The 26,007-nt window shown below is 37.9% G+C and overlaps 1 protein-coding gene across 1 annotated transcript in view; it reads right to left on the reverse strand.

Annotated features, from left to right (window-relative positions):
• Window positions 1-26,007, reverse strand: part of efhc2 (EF-hand domain (C-terminal) containing 2) — a 41,096-nt gene that overhangs the window by 4,493 nt on the left and 10,596 nt on the right. The window contains exons 6-14 of the mRNA XM_052014014.1: window positions 24,945-25,052; window positions 24,706-24,844; window positions 14,093-14,258; window positions 12,516-12,658; window positions 11,245-11,441; window positions 9,994-10,127; window positions 8,389-8,586; window positions 4,733-4,825; window positions 2,639-2,741 (exon numbers count right to left, since the gene is read on the reverse strand). Coding sequence (XP_051869974.1) covers window positions 2,639-2,741; window positions 4,733-4,825; window positions 8,389-8,586; window positions 9,994-10,127; window positions 11,245-11,441; window positions 12,516-12,658; window positions 14,093-14,258; window positions 24,706-24,844; window positions 24,945-25,052 — 1,281 coding nt within the window. The remainder of the gene's footprint in view (window positions 1-2,638; window positions 2,742-4,732; window positions 4,826-8,388; window positions 8,587-9,993; window positions 10,128-11,244; window positions 11,442-12,515; window positions 12,659-14,092; window positions 14,259-24,705; window positions 24,845-24,944; window positions 25,053-26,007) is intronic.

A 26,007-nucleotide genomic window follows, 5' to 3' on the forward strand; every position in this document is an offset into this window, starting at 1 on the left:
TGTGGGCCAAAGCACTTGCTTCTGTGCTGTAGGGTTCCCTGGTTCTTGGTCAATAAGATCCATGCGAGGAGGAAAGCACTGTACTCAGGATGCCTGAAAACCCAATACACCTAGCATAAGAGTTGGAAAGAAATAGTATAATAGTTGTCTCCAGGAGTGCGACATCCCATACAATGCTGAGAAGATTCATGATCTTACAAAACATGTCAAGGTGATGTGCACTTATCCTCACAGAAAATTTATTTTATGTAGAGACCCAAATTCTTTCATGCAGTGCCACTCATCAGGAAAAATATTGTAGCAAATTAGTTAACCAATTGGAGCAGGGATTCATTCATTCATGTTTAAATTCAGTACAAGTGGATCTGTGATATGATGTATTTTATACATCATCTCGACTCTCAGATGATTGTGCATATACAATCAAATAATTAAAAAAATTTAATGGAACTCAATGGATTAAAAATAATGTAACCTAACTAGTATTCATGTATCTATTTTGTAGCCATTCTTCTCCTCCTTCCAAATGAATGAAGTCACTATTACTAAGCTGGGAGTAACCATTAGGTTAATTTCAGTAAGGCAGTTCCCCAGGAGACAGGGAATTGACACAAATTTGCACTCCATCACTGGACTCCATGAGAACATCATTATGCAAACACTGTTAAGAAATTGCCAGCAAAGAGCATCTATCAAGATCACAATTTCCACATTCATGTGGAATCCCAAACCTGGTGACACTTATGGAGGGTGGGGGGGAAATGCACATAACTATTGTCTACAAGATCTTTCCCATTGTACAAACAAAGGCTTTTCCTCCACTTGCACTATCATTCTAGAACTACTGGAGGAAGTGAGATATACTGTGGATCATGTGTCGGGGTGGGTTAATAGAGAAAGATTTGGAGGAAGGATTGGGAGCAGGAGGGAAAAGAGCACTACAGGAAGAGACTACCCGGGGGGAGGGGTTGGAAATGGGGTGTGTGGGTGACAGGATCAGTTGGACATGCAATTGTGAGTCTTAAGGACAAAAGCTGCAAGTTAAGGTGGAAGTGGGAATGAAATTCAAGAAAATTACTTGGGAGGGGAGGAAATGGTTTGGACTTCCTGTTGGTGAACCTTTAGCTAATGGCGAAGTACGCCTCAACAGCTAAATTGTACTTCAGACACAGAAAATTTTTTTTTATTCCAAAATAAACTTTATTCATAATAAAAGACAATCTATATACAATTATAAAACAGTGCAAGCCTTTACATTCTTTGTACAGATCATTCATTAGTGTTACCTTTTTTTATATTAAAAAAAAAGCACCGATGCCACATGTGTGGCTCCCTGGGGCCTAGCCAGTCCCGTATTTACAATATTTAGGGGCTTTCTCGCCTGACCTCACCCCTCCCTCTCCAGTGGCAGAAGAACCCTAAACTGTAGTCCTTCCCCACCGAGCCCTTGCGTTGGCTGCACCCAGCTTCAGTGTGTCCCTCAGCACGTACTCCTGCAGCCTGGAACGTGCCACAGAAAAAAATCTTTGTGCAAGTGATGTCAAAACGTGCAATGCACCTGCTCAGCAGCCTCCATGTTAATTTGTATCTTATGCAGGGAAACCCACATCAAATTTGTGGAAGCACACTATGTGCACACAATTGGTCTTTAGTTAAAAAATACTAAAGTAATTAAAGAACTATACTATTTGAGAGAACTTCCAGCCCAAGAGATCCCAAAGATCTGATGCCAGACAGTAACTGATGTTGAAAAGGGTAAAACTATGTTTGCCACATTGATTGCTGGATTGTGGATGATGTTCTTCAAGATCATCCCTTTGATGCCGCCACAAAACATAGGCCAATATCTCAAAATGAATCTAGGACATACTGAACTTGTCTTCCTCAATAACGGTGAACTGCTACAATGTTTTAGTTTCCATGTCCCACAGTGTAAAACTCCTACAAAAATTCCTAAGTTCTGCTATCCTCTCAGTTTAGGATATGACGCTCAGACCTGTAATTTGGAAGTTCTAAGCTTTGCCATTAAATCCATTTCCAAAATGTAAAATGTTACAGATATTGCAAATCAGAATCAATGTCAGCAATGTAAGAAAGATTCATCAGCATCTATGGAAAATAGAACCAATGAGCAAGCGTTTATTAGCAAGTATTCTATTTCCTCAAATTGAATCTCTATAAATGGCAAATATAATCAAATTAACACTATTTAAAACATTTCTCTTCTGTACATGTTATTCTGCAGTTTTGAGGAACTGTCAATAAGACTGATGTAATCTACATTGTGAATCCCATATGAGGCACCTTTGATTGTGTAAAGAAGTAACATACAAAAGAAAATAAATAGGCAACTAAATAGGTAATAATTGTACAAATAATTTTAAATCCAGATTAGTTAAATATAAAAAATAGTGACTTTGGTAATTAGTCTAAAGTGACTCTATAAGTATAGATCTTGCTTTGGTGAAATAGAAATATATCCATTCAAACTTGTCAGATAATGAAAAGGCATTTTCAAACAAAGCATTAAATGCTAACAATCTGGTAATAATACCAATGTTCTTTTTTTAATTAGTGTTTAGACATTGAAGTTCTGAAAGGCAGCCAGATGCAATGTATATGACATTTTGTATCTTACCTTGATGGGAACCTTTGCATCGACAGGTGGAACAGGGTTTTCTCTCCAGTTCAAACCCAAGACAAGATTCCTATATGCCACTTGTCCATCAGCACTTTGAAACCTTAAAGTGTTTTGAAATAAATGTAGTAAGCCAAAAATATAGTTGTTCTGTGTGAACTACAGAAGAGTACTTCCTTATTACACACCATCGGATAGTGCTGCGAGACCTGGGTTTGATCCAGACCTCTGGTGCTGCCTTATGTAGACTTTGTATGTTTTCCCTGTGACAGCACAAATTTACTCCAGGTGCTCCAGTTTCATCCCACATCCTAACATGCTGGTTGGTAGTAGTTGGCTGCTTTAAGTTGCCTCTAGTGCAGATAGTTGCAGGAAAATAGAGGGCAAGAAGTTGGGCATGTGAGGGAGAATAGGTTAAAGGAAAATAAAGTAGGGGAATGGGATTAATGGGATTGCTTTGTCCTGGTACAAATGTACAAGTCTAATCATCCTGGACTTCCCGATCCTGGAGTTGGGTGGCAAGGTGTAGTGAGTCCTTATTAATGAACAAAGCAGCTATAAACCACTGAGACCCCTTCTCCAGAATGCACTGATAGCCCTGGGTGAGCCCTGGCAGAGATATGCCTGCTGTCAGTTGTTAAGGCTTTGTAAGAGTTTTAAAATATTTCAGATATATCTTTAAGTAGCTTTTTTAAAAAAAATCATTAAAACATTTCAAAATGATTAAAAATGCAAAGAAACACCAATAAATAATTAGAAAAATTAAAGTAAAATACAAAAAGCTCAGCTGTTTCCTGATTTCATTCAGCTATCCTTATTCAAATAAGTGGGGATTGTGATGTTAACAGGATCATGGAGAGAAACAGCATGGAAACAGGTTCTTCGGCAACTGAGTCCACACCAACCATCAAGCACTCACTTACATTAGTCCTCTACTAATCTCAGTTTATTCTCCCCACATTCCTATCAACTCCTCCCAAATTCTACCACTCACCTACATGCTAGGGGCAATTTACTACGGCCAATTAATTTATCAATTTGCACATCTTTGGGATGTGGCAGGAAACCGGAGCACCCAGGATAAACCCATGTGGTCACAGGGAAATGTGCAAACTCCACACAGACAGCACTGGAGGTCACGGTTGAATCCAGGTTGCTGGAATTGTGTGGCAATAATTCTACGAGCTGTGCCAATGTGTTGTTGGGACAGATCACTGACGTGTAATGCTGGGGAATCCTAGCACAATCATATTGGATTGCTGAATTCCACAAGGAGTCCAGTCATAGGAAGAAGTGACTGATGCCTATTACTTAGTTTGTCTGGACTTAGGAGTTTGTGCTAATACTAGACCTACTTACCTACAATCAGCTGAATTACTTCATTTTCTGTGGAATTGCTAATGGAATTGAACATGACACTAATGTTATCCTTATTTCTGATCATAGAATGAAAGGAAGCTTATTGCTAAAACAGTTAAAGGTGGTTGGGCCAAGGATACTGCGTTGCAGATGTGTCCTGGAGCAGAAATGACTGACCTCCAATAACCAGAACAATCTTTCTTTGTATAATGTATGGCTCCAATGATTCAAGTAATTTTGCCTTGATGTCTGTTGACTTCAATTTAATCAGGGCATCTTGGTGTCACACTGAGTCAAATGCTGCTTTTAAATCAAGGGTTATCATTCTCACCTCAGAATTCAGTTTTTTGGTTCATATTTGGACCAAGGCTACAATCAGGTTGGGAGGTGAGCAGTCCTGGCAAAACCCCAACCATCAGCAAACAACAGTTCCCAGCAGATTCACATTGATGGTTACTTAAAAATCAGAAGAGATGATTGCCAAGTGTAAGACAGCTCAATTTCTTTCTCAAATTTTGGAGCCTTTAAATCCCATTCCAATCCAAACATGAGCATGAAAATCAATTTTGTGCATATCTAATCCTATTATAATGGCCAAGTCCTAATACAAGCAATTACCATCCCAATTATTCTTCATACAGAGGAAATGTTGTTGTCACTCCACTAAAGTAAGCAGACAATTAATCTAGTCCAAAGTATTGTACATACAGAATTTTTAATGTTTTATAAACCTACTTTGAAATCATTTCTTCAAGAATATCATTCGGTATAGGCAGCTGGAAACCTTTCAAAACATTTCTAGTTTCCCGGGCTGGCAAGAATCCAGTTCTGTTATAAATTGGGGGGAAAAAAAAGGTATTATACTCATAGGTTCAGTATGTAAGAGATGTAATTTTGCCTTGATGTCTGTTGACTTCAGTTTAATCAGGGCATCTTGGTGTCACACTGAGCCAAATGCTGCTTTTAACTCAAGGGTTATCATTCTCACCTCAGAATTCAGTTTTTTGGTTCATATTTGGACCAAGGCTACAATCAACTGGGGAGGGGAGAAAAAAGATATTATGCTCATAGGTTCAGTAAGTAAGAGATGTAATTTTGCCTTGATGTCTGTTGAATTCAGTTTAATCAGGGCATCCTCTCTGTTTATCAATATTGGACATTAAATAAACGGAATTACTAATTTGAGATTGTGGAAGCGATATGGAGCAGAGTGTCATCAGCAATCCCTCAACAATTTCATTTTAATCTTATCTTACTGCACATACGCTGCAAATTTTTGTTTGGTAATTCTGTTAAGCATCTTGGGCATTTCATTTCATTAGAACCACATTGTAAATGCAAATTGTTGCTTATGTTGGGCTAAGAAAACATGAGATTATTGTGCCAAATTTAAGAACCAAATTTTCCTTGATATTTCTAACAGTGCAAATCTCTTTCCTGCTGAGATCATTCAGTGCACAGGTATATAAATGTACTTGGTTTATAACTAAAAAGGTAGTTTTATTGTTCCCTCTATCACTTCAGGTATGTGTTACTTAGTTGCTGAGATGAAAAGGTCACTAACTTTTTCTCAACATAGTTCTTTCCATTTTTGATCACTTGCACTTCATTGTAGGGTTTTTGTCTCATTCCATTTGATTCTCAAATCTATACTAAGGTCAACGTATAAATGGTGACCATTATATTTCATGCTGTCATACTAAAAATGTTGCTTCAGAAAAAGCAATGGGAATGGATGTAAAGCCCACACCCATCCTTCGAGGACTTCTTGGTATAGCTGCTCACCTTTATCCACAGCTACAATTATTTTGTTAATGACAAGTTAAGTAACAGAAACCTTCCACTTTCCTGATTCTACATCTTTCCACTATGAAATCAGACCACGTGTTGGGGATGGAGCATTTGGTGGACTGCCATTCTTAGCCATACTGCCTGATCTCCTGCTGCAACTCACTATCGTGATGGTGTATGGAAGGGCATAATCAGAGTAGGAGCAGAATACTCCAACTGACTTGATGTCATTCAATGTCATAGTAATGCTATCTTTTAATTTTTGTTTGTTGACCAGGATAAAATGATTCTAAAATTGAAATGTCTGAAAATAAATAATTGATGCCATATAGAATTTCAAAATTCCAAGAGGTGACCACTAAACTACTTTACTTCTGACCCTCAAGGAACCAACAATGTTCAAATGTTCACGTGTATCACGCAATAGAGGGTGCACATGAAGTTGATGGAGATAGTCCCGCAGAAGACATATTAATGTAAAACATTTTTTTTAATTAGAGTTTCAGATTCCTCAGGCATAGGGACCAATGATGAGGAAGGAAGCCAGTACAGACTGGATGGGTTTCATCTCAAAAAGCCGAGTCTCCCAACATGCTTGTAGAGAGATTTAGTGCAGTTGGGGGAAGGTCTAAAAGCAAGGATGAAAAGTGTGAATTTGAATTTTAAATACTTAATGAATCCACAAGTTTTTAGTCTTAATGTTTCAAGAACCTTAGTGATTATGAGGAACAATTAGAACATCTATTCAGATAAAGGTAAATCCTCCAGCCCATAACTTAGTTGATCCACTTTATTTTTTACAGGAAAGATGTGGAAGCCATAGAGAGGGTGTAGAGGAGATTTACAAGGATGCTGCCTGGAATGAGGAGCATGCCTTATGAAAGCAGGTTGAGGGAACTCAGCCTTTTCTCCTTGGAGAGGCGGAGGATGAGGGGGGATCTGATAGAGGTGTATAAGATGATGAGAGGTATTGATTGGGTGGATAGTCAGAGGCTTTTCCCCAGGGCTGAAATGGTGGCCACAAGAGGACATAGGTTTAAGGTGCTGGGGAGTAGATGCAGAGGAGATGTCAGGGGTAAGTTTTTTACTCAGAGAGTGGTGAGTGCGTGGAATGGGCTGCCGGCAACGGTGGTGGAAGTGGGTACGATAGGCTCTTTCAAGAGACTGTTAGATAGGTACATGGAGCTGAGTAAAATAGAGGGCTATGGGTAAGCCTAGTAATTTCTAGGGTAGGGACATGTTCAGCACAGCTTTGTGGGCCGAAGGGCCTGAATTGTGCTGTAGTTTTTCTATGTTTCTATGTTTCTATTTTAACCCATTTCTTTAATTCTGCCTGGAATGCATTAGTTTTTATTCTGCAACTCAATAATACTTTTTTAACCACCCCATTGACAACATGAGAACCTTTGTAGTTCAACTGAATACCTTGTCAACACACTTGCCTCACATTATTTAATCTATGACTAAGCACCAAAATTTCATTGGTATTTCTAACAGTGCAAAAACAGTTGTTCATTCGTATTTACTTGCAGATGTCTGAAATACTTCTCAGAACTTAATCAAACGTTAAATGTATAGGATTATATTTCCCAATTTTTCTAAACAACGTAATTGTTTCTATTTTTAAATCTAGAAAAATAACATTTTTTTCCTTATACGTTCTCAGTGCATTTAACAATTAACATTAAATGTTGCCCCCAGTGCCCTAAGATGATGGTGGGCGCCACTGTTCGTAGGGGGTGTTTTTTTATATAAACCTCATGTTGTGGGGGTGGAATAACAGAAAGAACTGCCCAGGTAAGGGAGGTCAGTTCACTTTACATAACAACATTAGTGAACCAACTGCTGTAATTAACAATAGTCGCTATGTGCCAGGAACATGTAAATCAGTTAGAATTTCCACTCCCTGTAGTATTAGCAGTTCAATAATTAAAAGTTTGAGTGCACTGATAGATCCTTTCTAGTCTTGGCTGTGATAATCTCTATGATCCAATCAGCTAACTCACTAACATACAAGAAATGGCCTCTTGGGCGAGGATTCAAAATTACAACTCATAGCACAGCAGAATACAAGATAAAAGGGTTAAATCATGACACAAAAAAGAAAAGTATATGTTATGTAATCCAATGCATTTAAAAGTAACCTCGTTGACTTAATGCATTAACTTTCAATTATTATTTTGTCTTTTTAGATTACGTGAATTCAGAAGATAACAAAATTTAAAGTAAATTGCTTAGAAGGAAAAAGAGATTGCATAATTTATAGATGAAATTCAGTAACTATTTCTATGGTATCAAAAAATCAAAGAAGCATGCATATTTTAATGTTTTAAGTGCCATTTTAAAGGCAAGTGTAAGGAAATGGCAAAATCCCCAAATATCCCTGAATTATGGTTACATTTACAAAAGTTACTTGTTTCCATGAATCATAATCATTTACAGTACAGTATTTTAAAGTAAGAATGGGAAGATGTAATGTGAAGAATGTGGATAATATATTTATATGTTATGTTACAAAATTTCTGGGAGCATGTTGGGGATTCACTGTTTTAACTAGTAATAAAACTGATGATGCAGATGCTTATTACTATGTTTGCTACCTTTGTGGATCCTCATACTTGAAAGCCTCAGATATTTTGAGAAAATCTTCAAAGCCTTTTTTTCTCAGCACCTCTTGAACCAAATGTAATATAAGACAAATGTCTGTTTCTCGCTCTTCACGGATGCTATAATAACGGCCCATTGTAATCACTTCATGTTCAGTGAGGTGTCCTTCTCCAATCGAAATTATAATATTCCTTATCAGAAACCATGGATACAATTAATTATTTCAAGCAACAATAATTTATAATATGAGTAAGTTCAAGCTTTCAAAGTACTGCAACAGTGAGTGGCAGTATAAAAGTAACATTACATTGCTTGAGTGATATTAATGAGGTTTCAAGTAACATTAGAAAATAGCTCTCTAACTCAGCAGTAGCCAGAAAACAATCCCATGATATGATCACTAAGATAAATAAAACCAAATAAAATGAAGATAATAAATAGGATGTAAAATGAAATTTCAAACCACAAGAATGAAAAGTTTGTGTCGTAAGTCCTTTTAAGCAAGGCAATCGTAATGAATAACAGCAGGTGTTGTGGAAGGCAATGTGTGCTAACCAAGTAATTTTGTGTAAAGATATTGCTTGCATCTTTATTTAGTATTGGTATTGGTATTTAAAGGTTGCAATATGCAGAAATGAAATACCCTTACATTTCCTATGCCACCACTCCGCAAAAACTGATATCCTCTCAGGGATTTCTGACTTTATTATCCAATAACCTTGTGTTCACTTTTGTCACATAGACTTCCATGGATGGATTGGAAAGTGCAGAAATTCCAGCAGTTGCTAAGGCCCATGTATTTCCTTCTCCCTTACACTGGGCTCCTATTTCCTGACTACTAATCCAACTCAGCTGTACAGTTGTAAATATTACAGTGCTGAAATTCCAATGCACTCTGAATAATTTTATCACTCCAAAAATAAAGATAAGTACTCTTAAAGGACAAAACTCCAAATGTAGCAAATTCATGTGGTTGAATGATAGTGATAAATCAACAATAACTTGCCAACTTAGAACATAGAACAGGCCCTTTGGCCCACAATGTTGTGCCAACCTATATAAACCTACTCCATGATCAATCTAACCCTTCCCTCCTACACGGTCCATAACCCTCCATTTTTCTTGCATCCTATCTATGAGTCTTTTAAATCTCCCTATTATATCAACCTCTACCACCACCCCCGGCAGTGTGTTTGAGGCACTCACCACTCTCTGTGTAAAAAACCTACCTCTGACTATTTCATTGGTTAATCCCTCGATAGTGCAACAACTAAAGTGATATTTTATGTGCTGTTCTACTAATATCACTAATAGTAATCTTGAGGCATAGGAACTCAAGACTGACAGCAGTATTTACTTGTCTTTCCAGTTTCCCTGTAGTAGTCATTTATCCACACCCTCACAAACATGAAATCTAGCACAGTGACTCTATGATATCTTGCTGCTATGGCAAATCATTACAACAGCTTTGCTGAGCTGCAAATGCTTTTTATTCTGCCCACTTGTTAGAATAAAACATGAAAACTAATGGAAGTATGTAAATTATAATGGGAGAAAATATTGCCAACTCGATCCCAAATAGATATCATAAAGCTCACCTGAACTCATCGTAATTGATTATTCCAGTCCTGTTATGATCATGAGCTGCAAGCATCCTTTTAATTTCAAGGGAATGTACATTACTAGTTGTTTTGAGCTTCGTCAAAATTGTGCAAATATTGGCCTTCTGGTACTGAAAGAAGAGATGTTTGATAAAGATAAGTTTGAGATTAAATCATAGAATGAAAGAAAAGAATAAGCTAAAATGTTAGCAATAAAAACAGATGTTAATTGAATTCTGCATGCTTCATTGGTTAATCCCTCTATAGTGCAACAACTAAAGTGATATTTTATGTGCTGTTTAAAGGAAACAATTCTTAATGAGAAAACATGTTCAAACAATTTTCACCATTTACATGGTTTTAAATAGTTTCTCCTGAGTTTCCTCAATCTTTCTGCAATAAGCCTGTTGAATCGCTATTGGTTTTTATTTGTATATGTTCCTATATCAATTAGTGACTTAGGGTTTCTGGAGTTATTCATCTTTTTCAGCCTTGAAGGACCTAGAAACTGGTAACTCAGTTCTGCTTTTTGGAAATCATTGTTAAACCTGTTTTCTGTTTTTGTTTTTTTTATTATTATTATTAAAGTCTTTGCTTGATTTTTACTGCCTTTTACTGGATCAAACCAGCTGAAGATTTTCAAACCCATCTCCCTACACTGGCATTGATACTTAGGAGCAGGTTTTGTTTTTTGATCCTTCTATCCCGTGATTATCGTGGAGGAAGAATTGCAAAGGGTAAAAGGAAGGAGAATTAGATAGCACACCAAATGAGAGCGCAGAGCAGATAATAGCATCATAAAGAATTCACAGGCAGCATAGGTCGACATTAGGATTTGCTTTTCAATAGCTGCATTTGAATGTTTATATAACCTGAAGCGTGAAGATTTCAGGGCACGTTCATCTTACAGCATTGCTCTCTTTGGGATAATGAAAGCCACCAATGGTATCAACATTAACAGCTCCGGGTCCTTTCAGGGAGCTAAAAGACAGCTCCACCATATTACCCTGAAATAGTCATCCCTTTAGGATTAAGGACATAGATAAAGATGTGCAAGGAAAGTATATTCTTGAGAATAAATGTTCCTAAGAAAAAATGTTTCTAAATTATAGTATCTATAGAGCTTAACTTGCTTTAAATGATCTCTGCAAATAGTTGCACATTTGTAAATAACTACTTTGTTTACAGGTAATTCTACATTTTAAAGGAAGCAGTAAGAAACAAAAGTCAAAGTGTTACATAACCTACTTCATCTGCATTCTTTTCCATGTAACAGAAAGTATACTCATCGGCATCTACCAGGCAAAAGTGATTCCCATAGAAGCAGAGGTTGGCTCCAACAAACAGGTCCTGCTGAGTGAAATAGTCGGATAGCTCACTCTTATACAGTTCCTGGCCAGGTTTTTTTATTCGCCCCCTTTCCAAAAATTTACCACCAGTAATACCTGCAAGAATAATGCATTATTTTAATGTATCAATTTCTTTTAAAAAAAAGTCTACAATACATTACCTTTAAAATCTGGTTGAAAAGTTTTCTTTTTGTTACCATACCAATAAAAGACATATTTAAAGAATGTCAATGAGAGAAGCTTCAATTAAAATTCTGGAAAACTACACAATATATGTTGAAACCTTGGGATAAAATTCAGTGTAAAGCAATGGAATTATAAGAATTTCTGATCACCCTGCCCAACTGGACAGCAGGACTAAGAGCAGCCACAGTTGCAATTTGGGCTTCTCCATCCCCCTTTGACTTAATTGGGAAGTATGTTTGTGGGATAGTTCACAGAAAAATATAGATTTTGCAAGTACCGACTAGCTTACATCTCTTGCTACAATTAAGATTCAAGAGCATCTGTCTCAAGTGAAATTTTGGCAAGTAAGCCAAGATTTCATTACAAAAAAAATCCACAGTGCTTAGTATCAAATCTGATTTGATATGTATTGAGTGACACAAATATAATTTAATAATAAACATGATTTTGTCCTGAAAAATTCTGTTCAGTCATGCATAATAATAGAAATTTGGAATTTCAAGAAACACGGGGGAGGCTTTTCTTCCTTGCCAGGATCATCAACCACATCAATGCATCTTAGCTTTCTGCACTTCAGAAAACATCATTTGGAGTATATGTGAGGAAGGGGATGATGAGATGGGAGGGGTGTGATGGGGAAAGCATAATATGTGAAAGTTGACGTATTGACATACAAGTCACAAGAGGAATTGAGAATGAAAGGTGCAAAGCCTATCACTGCTGACTGAACCATGAGAAGTGATGGCCCGCCAATGAACAGATTTAGAATCCAAATCTCTGATATTTAGAAAAATTCTTATAAAGAAGATCAAATTTGCATTGATTCAATGAGGATGCTCTCATAGGAGGTGATGTAGTGAATAGATCAGTTGGAGGAATCCATTAGTTATACTTATAAATGGCATTTACATAATTTACTTAAAAATGTTGATTATACAGCCCTTGTTGTGCAAGTCAAAGCATATAATTACAGTAGATTTTTACCTGAGTTTATCTTTGGCAGTTCAAAAATACTAATGGTGTCATCAGTCAAAAAATAGGAAAGGATAAATTTCCGTTCATTATCAATTTCATTGTTCATAATTAATCTGGCACTAAACCGGAGCACATTGCTTTCCAATCCCTGTCTGAAAAAAAACCATAAAACTACAAATACAAGATACTGTTATTTATTATATTTCATGTCTTATGCTTCAAATGACACAGGATAACTCTAAGGCACAGGTGCTGAACACAGGACAGTTATTGAGGGAAAATCCAAAACAATTATAAGGTTGAGAGGGGGCATGAGAAATGATTGGTGGGCAGCATAAAGAGAAATCGTAAAGCAAAATAGTAAACAAGTATTTAAAGAAATTATTTGTGATGAAAATGGAAATCTGTTCATGAAAGATAAAGGAATGGAAGAGATACTATGTGAGCTCTTTGCCTGGGCTTCAACAGAAGATGGTGGTAGTGATGATATACTTGCAAAGGAGAAGGTGGGCTATTTGAGAACTATAGACAGAGAAACTGTCCTAAACACTTGTGGAACAAAGGCTTTGGAAGCCCTTATAGAATGCATTGCAGATCATTGAGAGAAGTCAGAATGAGATATCAAAAGTGCACAATCATTCCAATGGTGTTAGCTTGTCAATAGTGAAAAATTGTCAACTTAATTACTGCAATTCAGAGAAGGAGAAATGGATAGATTAGGAATCCATTACCAGTTGGCATAATGACATTAATAGATAATTTTCTAAGGACCATTATATAAGATAAAGTGAACATTAATCCTACAAAGACATTTAATAACAGGTTTGTAAAAGGCAAGTCATGTCTGGTATCTCTAATAAAGTTCTTTGAACAAGTGGTAGAATATAATGATTAAGAAAATCAGAACATTATTTGATAAGATGCAGAAAGGCCATCTTTTTGATAAAATTATGGATAAGTGGTGACAAGAACACCAATTTGGTTAAGAATACAAAAATGAACTATGGATCATTAATGTTTTTTTGGACTGATGAATGTAAACAGATAGACCTAGATATGTTTCTTAGCACCATAACATTGACTCCTGATGTGCCAATATGTTGGACAACATGCATGTGTGCATTCTGCAGTGGAAGCTGCCGTTCACCATTTTACCAAATACGGGGTCTTGATTTGAAACAATGACTATCCCTTTCCTCCACAGAAGGTATCTGACCCCTCCATTTCTCCAGCAGTTTGTTGCTCATACCATTTTGGTAAAGGCATCTTCATAGTTAATTTACCTGAAGAGGAACTAGACCCTCAGAACTTGTAAATGGGGGACGTTTTCTTTGTAAAAATTTCCCTTAATTCAATTTCTGTGCAATTATCTCCTTTCTTCATTTAAAACAGTGTTAGACAAAAAGTTGATGACTTGTAGTTCCCCCACTGTGGTTTACAATTTTTACTTAAATGATTTGGTTAATGGGCAAAAACTACAGATAATAAATGACAGAGAGTCCACTTAGTGTTCATGATATCTTCTGAACCCCTCAAATGAATAATTGTTTCAGATCCTTCATTTACTTGAGTGCATTTTGTTTTACCTGTCCTTCTCCATAAATTTTATTATATTACGTCGTGGAGGTTTGGGCTCCAAGCTTAAGGTGGAATTGTAGGAATCCTCCTCTGATCCAAAACCATTATATGGAGGAATTTCCCTTTCAACTTTTGTGGTTGGTTCTGACTTGTATTTGACTGGTGTGAAATCCTCTGTTAATTAACATAACACAAGATCATTTTTGACTGGTTATTACATTTTGAAAAAATGGTGGAATTCACTTATTAACACTAAACATATTAATTATTCACAAAAATTCTGCACATCCTTTCAGGATTAGATATGATAGAGGTACCATTATTTCCATTCATAACTAAGTTAGTGATTTAATTTGTGAATAACTCATATTTGGTACTTTTCAGTTTCTAAAATACTCAAATTAATCTTTATATAGCAGTTGAAAGTTTAATTACATCTTGGGACAGGTAAATACAGTACCGCAGATTCTCAGACATTGTGTCCTAAAATGACACCCATCGTTCATCTAATTTACCACAGCATAAATTTATGTTGATTAGTTCCATTATTGACAATAAAACTGACTTCAAGCAATATGTAGCTCCATCTAAAAACATATGTAAAAATGTTAACTTGTTTGTTCTTGCAAATTGACCTCCCAATGCATGCATATGTGTGTACACAAGCACACAAAATTGCACATATATACACATTACTATGATATGTTTCCCATAGGGGGCTAAATTGGATAGCCCATGAAAGTGTCGCCCATACTACCTGCCACGGGAGTTCACTTCAGCTATCCTGACGGCAGTCTACATTCCCACCCCAGGTGGACATGAAGCCTCCACTCAGTGAACTATACTCTGTGGTCAACAGCCTTGAAACGGGATACCCTGAGGTCCTCTTCATCATTGCTGGTAACTTCAACCAGGCCAACTTCAAGAGTGTGTTACCAAAATACTACCAGCATATCTCCTGTCTCACCAGGAGCCCAAACTACTTTAACTATTGCTACACAATCATCAAAGATGCCTACCGAGCCACCCCCCACCCACTCTTTGGCTGTGCTCCTTCTCCCTGCAATAAAACAGAAGCTGAAATGGGAGGTCCCAGTGCAGAAAGTTCTACAGTGCTGGTCTGAGGAAATAGATGAGCTTCTACGTGACTGCTTTGAGTCATTAGACTGGTCCAAGTTCAAAGACTCAGCTGCCAGCATAGATGAGTATGTCACCACCATCATGGACTTTATCAGCAATTATGTTGACAATTGTGTACCAAAGAGGACAATTGGGTGTTCCCAAACTGGAAACCATGGATGAAGCAGGAGATCCACTCCCTACTGAAGTCTAGAACTGCAGCATTCAAATCAGGTTACCCTGACCTTTACAAGAAATCGAGATATGACATCTGTAAGGCTATCAGAGATGCCAAGAGACAATACCAGTCCAAAATCGAGTCCCTGACCAGCCATCAGTTGTGGCAGTGCTTACGCTATAATGGCCCAAGTCGGGCAGGATCGCCGACAACAGCGCATCCCCTCCCGATGAGCTTAACACATTCTATGCACATTTTGAACAGAAGGGGATTGGAATGTCACCACCCACCCTGATGACCTCCAATGCACCTGAACCCAGTCACTGTCGTGGACACAAGATCAATCTTCTGGAGAGTGAACCTGCGGAGAGCATCTGGCCTGGATGGTGTCCCTGGCATTGTCCTTGCATCCTGTGCAGATCAGCAGGTGGGGGTATTTGCAGACATTTTTAACCTCTCCCTGCTTCGATCTGAGGTTCCCACCTGTTTTAAGAAGACCACTATCATCCTGGTACCAAAGAAAAACAAGGTAATGTGCCTTAATGACTATCACCCAGTGGCTCTGACATCCACCATCATGAATTGCTTTGAGAGGCTAGTCATGGCACACATTAACTCCAGCCTCCCAGACAACCTCTACCCACTGCAATTCGCCTACCACCGAAGCAGGTCTATGGTGGACGCCATCTCCCTGGCCCTATACTCATCTCTGGAGCATCTGGACAGCAAAGACACCTACGTTAGACTATTGTTTACTGACTACACCTCCGCCTTCAATACTATAATTCCAAGTAAACTCATCACCAAACTCTGAGAACTGGAACTCAATCCTTTGCAGCTGGATCCTTGACTTTCTAACCAACAGACCCCAATCAATAATGATAGGCAGCAACACCTCCGCCACGATTATTCTCAATACTGGTGCCCCACAAGGCTGCATCCTCAGCCCTCAAGTCTACTCCTTATACACTCATGTCTGCATGGCCTGATTCTATTCTAACTCCATCAACAAGTTTGCAGATGATATCACCGTAGTGGGCTGTATCTCAAATAACAATGAGCCAGAGTATAGGAGAGGGACAGAGAGCTTAGTGACATGGTATCAGGACAACAACCTTTCCCTCAATATCAGCAAAACAATAGAGCTGTTCACCGACTTTAAGAAGGGGGGCGGTGCACCATCAATGGTGCAGAGGTCAAGAGGGTTGACAGCTTCAAGTTCCTAGGAGTGAACATCACCAATAGCCTGTCCTGGTCCAACCATGTTGATGCCACAGCCAAGAAATTTCACCAGCTCCTCTACTTCCTCAGAAGACAAAAGAAATTTGCCATATCCCCGTCAACCCTCACTAATTTTTAACTGATGCAGCAAAAAGAGCACCCTATCTGGATGCATCATGGCTTGGTATGGCAACTGCTCTGCCCATGGCCACAAGAAACTGCAGAGCTCAGTTCAGCTGACACAGCTCAGCACATCACGGAAAACAGCCTCCCTTCCATGGACTGTCTATACTCCTCTTGCCTCGGTAAAGCAGCCAGCAAAAATCAAAGACCCCATCCATCCCGGACATTCTCTCTTCTCCCCTCTCCCATCGAGAAGATGCAAAAACTTGAAAGCATGTACCACCAGGCTCAAGGGCAGTTTCTGTCCTGCTGTATGATAAGGTGGATTCTTGACCTCAAAATCTATCTCGTTATGACCTTGCATCTTATTGTCTACCTGCACTGCAATTTCTCTGTAGTTGTTACACTTTATTCTGCATTCTGTTATTGTTTTACCTTGTACTACCCTGATTCACTGTGTAATGAATTGATCTGTATGAACGATATGCAAGACATGTTTTTTTACTGTACATCGGTACATGTAATATTAATAAACCAATTCCAATTCTCGCTCCGAGGACATGATATGTGATTAACTGGCATCTGTGACCCAATGCAGAACACATACAAAATTTGTACTGGGACCTTATTAACATGATTTCAACAACCATCCAGTACCAGCTGCATTGGTTATTGTCTTGGTTCATCAGCATGAAGCTCAATTGCATCAGGTGGCACCAATTCATGCTTGCTAGTGATGATTAATGGTACAGACAGGAAATGCAATGTGACCGAAACAGGTGGCAGAAACCAGTTCAGAAACCTTTCAGCTTGTTGTGAGGAATAGCAAACACATATTTAGCTCTGGAAGTCTTAAAGATGACACGGAGAGAAGGAGAGTCCCACAGGGAACCAGAAAACCATCTAGGCACATAGTGAGGCATTAATGAGTGTAAGTATCAATGGAGGTGTCCTTAAAGAGACAAATCCAAGAATGTCTATGGAGTGATACAAGCTGTTTAATGACATCTGATATGTGATTAGTTAATGAATACATTATAAAAGCTCACATCTACCAACCTAACCACTAATTTCATATACTGCTTAAAGCATACTTGCATACTAACAAGCAGGAGCAGCAAACCAGATGACAAGTACACCTACAATCACATATCACCCATCACCCTCCCCTCTCCCAGGTAAGAGAGTAGTAACCATCATGAAACAAATGTTACAGGGTTCACGGCCAGGGCAGTACAGAAATTTTTGCAAATGATAGAAAGCCTATACTTAATCCTTCTTATATCTTGTTTCACTTTCATTCTAAATCCCTCCTGATTCACAACACACTGATGTTAAAAGGATCTGTGTCTTTAGTTGACCCACATCCCCTCACTGCAGCACTACTGTTTTGTTGAAAAGTGAGAAAAAAAGATCTACAAATAAGGGAAATCTGATGTAAAAGTAGATAATGCTGGAAATACTCAGTGGGTCAAGCAGCAATGGTGGAGTAGAAAAGAGTTTACACCTCAGATCAATGATCTTTCATCAGAAATGAGAAACTTGGGAATCAAGCAGGTTTTAAGTTGCAGAGATGGGGAGGGGTGGAGAAAACAAGGGTGAAGACCAAGAATGATTGACACATGAGGACATGTGATAATGGTCCCAGATGAGTGAGAGTGGGGGTGGGGCAGGGGAGTTAGTAAATTTGTTAGTCAGAGATTCTGGAGGAGGTGTGAAGAGAAAAGCTGAATGAAAACAGAAAAAAATCTTTCTTCACTGATGATGCCTAACCTGGTGACTATCTATTTGCTGTTCCCCTTTCAGATGACAGCCCCAGTCAGGCAGCAGAGGTTAAGCTGCATGAGGGTGATGAAGAAAGCTTCCTGTCACTCATTCTCTCACAGTTATAGGCTCTGATATTGAGATCCCATGTGTTGTAAGCATTAGTGTGGAGGTAAAGCCCATACATTGTGAATCAATGGATACGAGTGGCCTTTAGGTAGGGCAGGGAGAAAAAGTAGCCAGCAATCTACTCCCTGAAGGGTGAAATCCTTCTGTTGCAGAGGATTCAGATGACTTTGTAGCAAGCTCACAGAAAAAAGGCTGACGTGCATGCACAATGAGATGTTTTGTGCATTGGCAGCCCTGCTGAAAAACATGAGTCAATTGACAAGCAGCATGGAGAGTCCAGTTACCATATCATTGACAATTTAATGCAGAGCTTGCAGCTTATCCTTTCCAGCACAGAAGTAGAGGCCAACTTTATTTCCAAACTTGCAGACCCAACTCATCACATGGCATCTGATGGTCAATATCTCAACCTCCACTACAGTATAAACAGAAATCACCCGTGTCTGACACTCTAGTGGAAGCTCACACTGCTGTGATCATGGCTCACAGTAATGTTGTTCAAAAGGATATTGTGGCAATTGATTCTAAGGATTGGCGAGGAATTGAGAACTGTAACTGTAAAGACCATGATTTTAATATCCTCCCTCAGATTTACAGCATTTGTGGTCCCACCAGATCCATTGTATCAGTGCCTTTATTTAAAATTCAGCTTTTTGGGACGCTGGTGTCACAGATGAGTACATTCCCAGTTACGCTTGAGAAAATGGTGATGACACACCTGCTTGAACAACTGCAGTCTTTCTGGTGATGTACTTCTTCTCAGGTAGTTTTTCAGAATTCAGGTCCAACAATGATGGAGGAATTACATTATATTTCCGAGTCACAGCATTCAACTTGGAGGGAACCTGCAGGTTGTGGTGTTCCCATGTGGTTGCTGCTCTTATCCTTCTTGATGTTAGGGGTTGAGAGTTTGGGAGGTATTGTTGGTGTAACATTGATGAATAACTGTTGGAAATAGTGGACACTGCCGTAATGGTGTGTTAGTAGGGGTGGAAATGTTGTGGATGGGGTACCAAGCAGATGAACTACTTTGTCCTGGATTGTGTTAAGCTATGGTATAAGTTTCTGGTCAATGGTAACACACACACACACACACACACACACACACACACACACACACACACACACACACACACACACACACACACACACACACACACACACACACACACACACACTTCCCTGCCCCCAGAAAATTTGATGGTAGGGGCTCAGCAATGGTAATGCCAGTGAATATCAAAGGTAGGTAATTAGAGCTTCTATTGTTGGAGATGATCATTGCCTGGTACTTTTGTAGAATGCATGATACATGCTATTTCTCAGCCCATGCCTGAACAATTATTTGGACCTTGATGCATGCAAGCATAGGCCATTTCATTTGCTGAAGGGTTGGAATGGAATTAAATATTACACAATCATCAGCAATCATCCCACTCTGATTTTATCATGGAAGGAAGGAATATCCTTCTAATTTCCCACCACCACCCCCACACCAGAGGTGGTCATAGTTGAAACCACTATGAGGCAAGAAATTATTCCCCCTTAGACCAATTTACAGGTGGTTGCAATAGTTCTAATTATTGTTATTTTCCACAATAATTAGTCCCTCCTTTTTTGAGCTCTTTTTTTGGAAATCTAAAATGTCACTGTTGAAAGTAAATATTAGACTCAATAGGGTTAGAAAAAAATCATTTAGTTCAGTTACCAAATATTGGCAAACATTATAGAGTTTACAGAAAACCTGACACTTAGTGTTTCACGTGGAGAGTTGGTAACTATCCCTTGCCAGTTGAGCCAGATGTGCCACACTACAGCCTCAGCACATTGAACGCCACCTACGAAATTCATTCCATTGAAAGCATTTCATTCCATAACATGTTTGGAGTGTGTTTAGGACCACCCACCACATCTGAATTTCTACGTAATATCATCGCCTTGTTTGGCCTTATCAGAAGTTAATCTTAGAAAGGCATAACTGCATGCATGAAATCACTTGGCACAAACATAATGAACAGTATGAACAATGTTTTGAAGATTAAAAAAACATTCAATCACAAATCATGGCATCTCTCTTCCTCTTAAGATATAATTGAAACAATTTTGTAATCTAGTTCTGCAATAAATAATGATTTTCTCAACTCAATCAAGCTTAATCAATAATTTCTATTAGATTCTAATACCGCTGTGAATATATTATCAAATAAACAATTGATTTAAGCCATTATGCCAAAGAACAATTAGCATTAAACTCATTAAGATACCAGAACTGGATGCTGCATTAATTTGCCAAAGCTATGTTTCTTCAGACTGCTGTAACAAAAAGTTATGATGGGCTATGGAATACAAAATTAGCTGTTTTCCAATATTCAGCACAAAAGAGTGTTGTAGAATTTGAAAACTAGCAATCAAGTATTCAAAATAAGTTATCAGTTTATTGGACACAGTCTGTGGCAATGGATTTGCAACAGTCAAAATAATGTAAAATTGCCAATAAGTTTTCTACACTTAACATGGCACGTGGTGCTTGTATTATAAACTGTGTATCTCCATTAGGGCCAAAGGTTTGGATACATCGGAGGCTATGAAATAGCAATGTATGGCCTACTTTGGATTAATCTTGAATATATAGTAAAACATTAGTACAAAAAGTTATTTTAATAAAGGAGAATTTTAGCATATTTTCATTTTAGCTCAGGTTGTCAGCATAAACAATATCTCCCTTTTATACTTCCAGATAATAACTCTGCACCTTCTTCCTCCATTTATCTCGACTTTTCCCATTTTTGATAAAAAGTCAGCAATTTGAAACTAATTGTTTCTATCTCCATAGATGCTGCCTGATGGGCTAAATATGTGCAGCATTTTCTTTTTTTTTTATTATGTACTTAATACTGTATTTTATTGGATCAAGAGTTCATATTAATAGCATAATGATTTGAATTCTCAGAGTTTTTCCCTCAGATATTTGAAGTGACTTTGATTTAGTTGTATTTATTGCCATGTCATTTGTTCATTAGATGCAATGCTCAATGTATTTTTTATGCAATAAATATTGTGAATGAAGGAAGATTAATTACATGGTGATATTACCTGTAGTCACCAAAGAGTAGCAGGTATTTGTGCAAATTGAAAAGGCCATTCAATCTGCAAATTGAAAAGGCCATTCAAATACTCTTTTTTCTTGTGCAATGCAACCTTGATATAACACACCTGTAATGTTGTGGTTTCAGAATTGCTACTGATATTATTATGCCCTAAATACCAGGAAGTTACGTAAATATTAGTTTCAAGTTATTCCCTTGACACCTGTGTTGTATTGAGATAGCACTGTATCTTTTATCTGGAGATTCCTTCTAAGACCAACAGCGCCACCAACTGACCATTTACACTGGGAAAAAAGTAAAAAGGCAAAGGCAAAGGTAACCCCTGAAAGATAAGAGAGCTTTTTCTTTTGGATTGACAGGAAGTGCCTCATACTTAACTTCAGTCAGTCCATACACTTTAAAAAAATAAGCTACCCATGTTATAAATGAAACTAATATTTACCTAACTTCCATCTTGGGGCATAATAACACCAATGGCAATTCTGAAACCACAACATTACAGATGTGTTATTATTAAGGTTGCATTGCACAAGAAAAATTGTATTTGAATGGCCTTTTCAATCTACAGATTGGAGATCTCATGAGATGCCAAGTGGAGGAATAAGGAACCTCCAACTGCATATCTCAGCAGGCAGGTTGATGTAAAGGGTTCTATAAATAGGACACATGTCCAAATTGCCCTTTGATTACCTTGCAGCTTCTATTTGTGGTCACATTGTTCATGGCTTGTGAGGATTCTTTTGATGGCTGCCCATTGATTTCAGGGGAGATCAAAACCAGGAGGGTCAATGATATTCCCTACACTAAATGTCTCCCAGAATTCTTTCCATTTGGTTAATTAATTTGTGTCTCCAGCATATGTTGGTGCTGTTTCCCAGAATATCAAGTATGAATAGTATGATTTTAAATGCTTTGGTGTTTTTTGTTATCAAAAGGCTGGTGAATTCCTTTAAACTCAGCTTTCCAGCTTTCTGATCCAAAAAGCAAAGAAGCACTGCAAATGGCAAAGGATCTGCAGCTTATGAATGTGTCCCCATTCTCTCTGATGCAGACTCTGTCAGTTTCATGCAACCTCTTCATTTACACATTTGCCTTATAGAGCCCACACTAATTACACTGTAATGTCACTTAGTGCCTCAGGTGGACATCCATTTTGTGAGTGGCTAACACCATTAAAAATTAACCTGTACATCAAAACACCAGCTGCACCCAATATCATAGAGGTACGTTGGGCTGCAACATGTTCTGGTAGAAATTCTTGGAACTCATTTCAAGAAGGTGTCAATTTTTTCCAATGCTGCATTTGATGGAGCTAGTGCAAGGCATGAGAGAAATAGAACTACATAGGAGCACGAATCCAGCACTGTATGGCAAATGTACCAATTCATGTTAATGCAGCTCAGACAAGGTACTTGATCATGAGTCTCTTTCAAATAAGCAGGTACATTCGGAGCAACCAATAATTTATTGAGCACCAGTCTGCATTGATCTAGAATATAATTGCATCAATTTAACACACCTGCAAATACATTCCTACACCAGCTGGTGACAGGGCTCCAACTATTAAATGGCACTTTCCATTTTTCCACACGGAGTGTTATGTGTTGCTGTGTTTTGAATTCAAATAGATGCAAGGGGAGGCAATGAAGTAGAAGAACATACTCCCATTTCATTGACTACTATGTCAACATTCTTGTGTATGAACAGGCATGTTGTCACAGGAAGGGTGATGGGGAAAGGATTTAAGGATATTCTCTGAGCTTCCTTGAAAAATGCAACATTCTTGTTGACAGAAACCCTGGCTGCTCAATGTGCAGAAGTAACATTCAGGATGATATTGAGAAATCCAAGTCATGCATTGGGAGCACACAGAAGCTTAGTGTAAATGGTGGAAAGATTATGCCATCTCACAAACTATCCATATCTCTCCCCTCCCTCCCCACCCAGTCTACAGTTCACACATCAATCACCTCAGAACCCACATAATCAGAGTGGAAGCAAGAAGGAAGCAAAACTCTTTCAGGCTGTGCTGCCCTTGACATACAAACACATATACATGCATTCAGACATTTAATTTCATTTCCTTGGGACATTCCATTGAAATCACCAACTCATTATATCTGTACATGAGTCAGAGAAATAAACACATGGATATGAAGGGAGCATGTTTACTGCATTGGCAGTAGAAATATAGTTACAGCTTGTTTCACTACTTTCCATTTTCTTCCCGGTAAGCACCATTCCTCAATGAAGTGTAGACTTCTTGTGCCCTAGTTATCGACATCATCTAGCTTCTAAGAGGAACCTGTCTCAATGATTTTCTATTTTTGCTTGTGGAATAATGCAGAACTTATCAATAATTTCTCCTTCAAATTGCATTGAAGTCTAGACCCATGATTTTACTTAATTCTCCCAGTAGGAACTTGGCAGGTGCAGCCTGGAAGTCCATTTAAATCCTTACCAGTTTTATATTCCATTGAAGTTAACACAGCATAAAATTTGGCAGTTTGTAAGTAAGCATCCATCCTGAACACATCTCAATTCTACTAGCTAAAATTCAGACTAAACAATCTGCTGTAGAGGAGTAAAAGTGGTTACAGATCTGTATCACATTGTGGTTAAAACAGATGTCATATAATGTTCATAAAAAATGTGCGAAGATTACAAGACTGATAAAATTAAGACTAATATTCTCAGTTTAATTGGAAAGTACCAGGGTAAGGTATTCCATGCAGTGATTTTCTGGCAATCATGGTGAATGAAGTTTCTGATATGATTTATTTCCTCTCTAAACATATTCTTCTTCAGCAGTAAAACATCTAAAAGTTGTTCAAACTTTTAGTAAATTGTGTAACTATCATGGTTGATAGACAAAATAATGTTAACATAAGCTGCCTGCTTACTGTCTTCACAATGGAACTCATGCAAGGGAGATACTAGAAAAGACAAATGAAAATAAACATGAAAATAAAAATTGGCTCACCAACACCATACTTATTCCGGTAATATTCTTTTGTAAATTCATCACAGTCACAGAGAACCATCTTCCGTCCCCAGACATTTATCACTGTCCCAATCATCAAGTCACAGTCCTTGTAGAACTCTTGCTGCACATGTCCAGTCTAGAAAGTACGATTATATTTGTGGAAGAGTATGTCAATAATTTTAGAACCTTTTTAAAGACATTATAGTTGGTAAGTCTTGAAGTATTGATTTTGCTACCTTGAGACTATCCAGAATATAGCGGCTTCCCGGCCCCACTGGTCCAAAAGTGTTCAGTAGTGTTCGGTCTGTAATCTCACCAGGATGATATAATCGATCTGGAATATTCTTTCAGCAAAAATAGAATGCTCAAGACAACATTGAGTAAAATTATATTTTTCTTGCTTTCTTTGTACAATTCTAACATGAGAACAGTTCAAACTAAATGTACTAATAAGCCAAAAATATTAATAATCTAACAGTAAGAGAAATACTGGTTAATTAAAGATAGGCAAGGCGACAGCTTAATCATTAATTAGGAAATGAACTTTGCAAGCACTTTCACAGAAGGGAATAAATATCAGCTACACAAGGATAAAAAGAAAAATAAATCAATGGAAGGAGTTTGTTGTTTTCAGTATATTAAAAATATGTGGCAATGGACAAAATAACAAGACTTAAACTAAATATATCTCTAGGACTTGATGCTTTCCACCACTGGGAATAAAAAGATATATGGAAATATTAGATGTGTTAGACCTTTAAAGCTCTCCTGATTTGGGAATTGTGCCATTGAATTAGAAAATCACAAGTTTCACCCCCATATTGGTCTCTTATCAGGTCCAGGGAATCTGTCATAGGAATAGAGTAACTGAGCAGTTGGTTTAAGCTGAACTAATGAGAGAAAAATCAGCATTGATTTTTGAAGGGCAAGTCATACTCATCTGGTAGGTTTTTTTTGAGGAGGTGATCACTAACTATGGATAAGAATGTCTTTATGGCTATTTTCTGGAGGAGACATTTGATAACATTCCATTTAAAACCATGAATGATAGATTTTTGTCAGGTGGGGCCATCAAAGATCTTGTAGCAAAGACAGGGAAACAAACTGCAGATAAACCATGATCTAATAAAATGAATGTTGAACATACTCAAGGAGCTGAATGATCTACTCACATTTCTATACGCTGTACAACATATAAACCATGGTGCCTTTTGTCCCACCATGTCTATTCCCACTTGCCTGCATTAACGCCATATCCTTCTGTACCTTGCTCATTCAAGTACCTGTCCAGATGCCTCT

This window comes from Pristis pectinata, chromosome 4, assembly GCF_009764475.1.
Source record: "Pristis pectinata isolate sPriPec2 chromosome 4, sPriPec2.1.pri, whole genome shotgun sequence".
NCBI lineage: Eukaryota > Metazoa > Chordata > Chondrichthyes > Rhinopristiformes > Pristidae > Pristis > Pristis pectinata.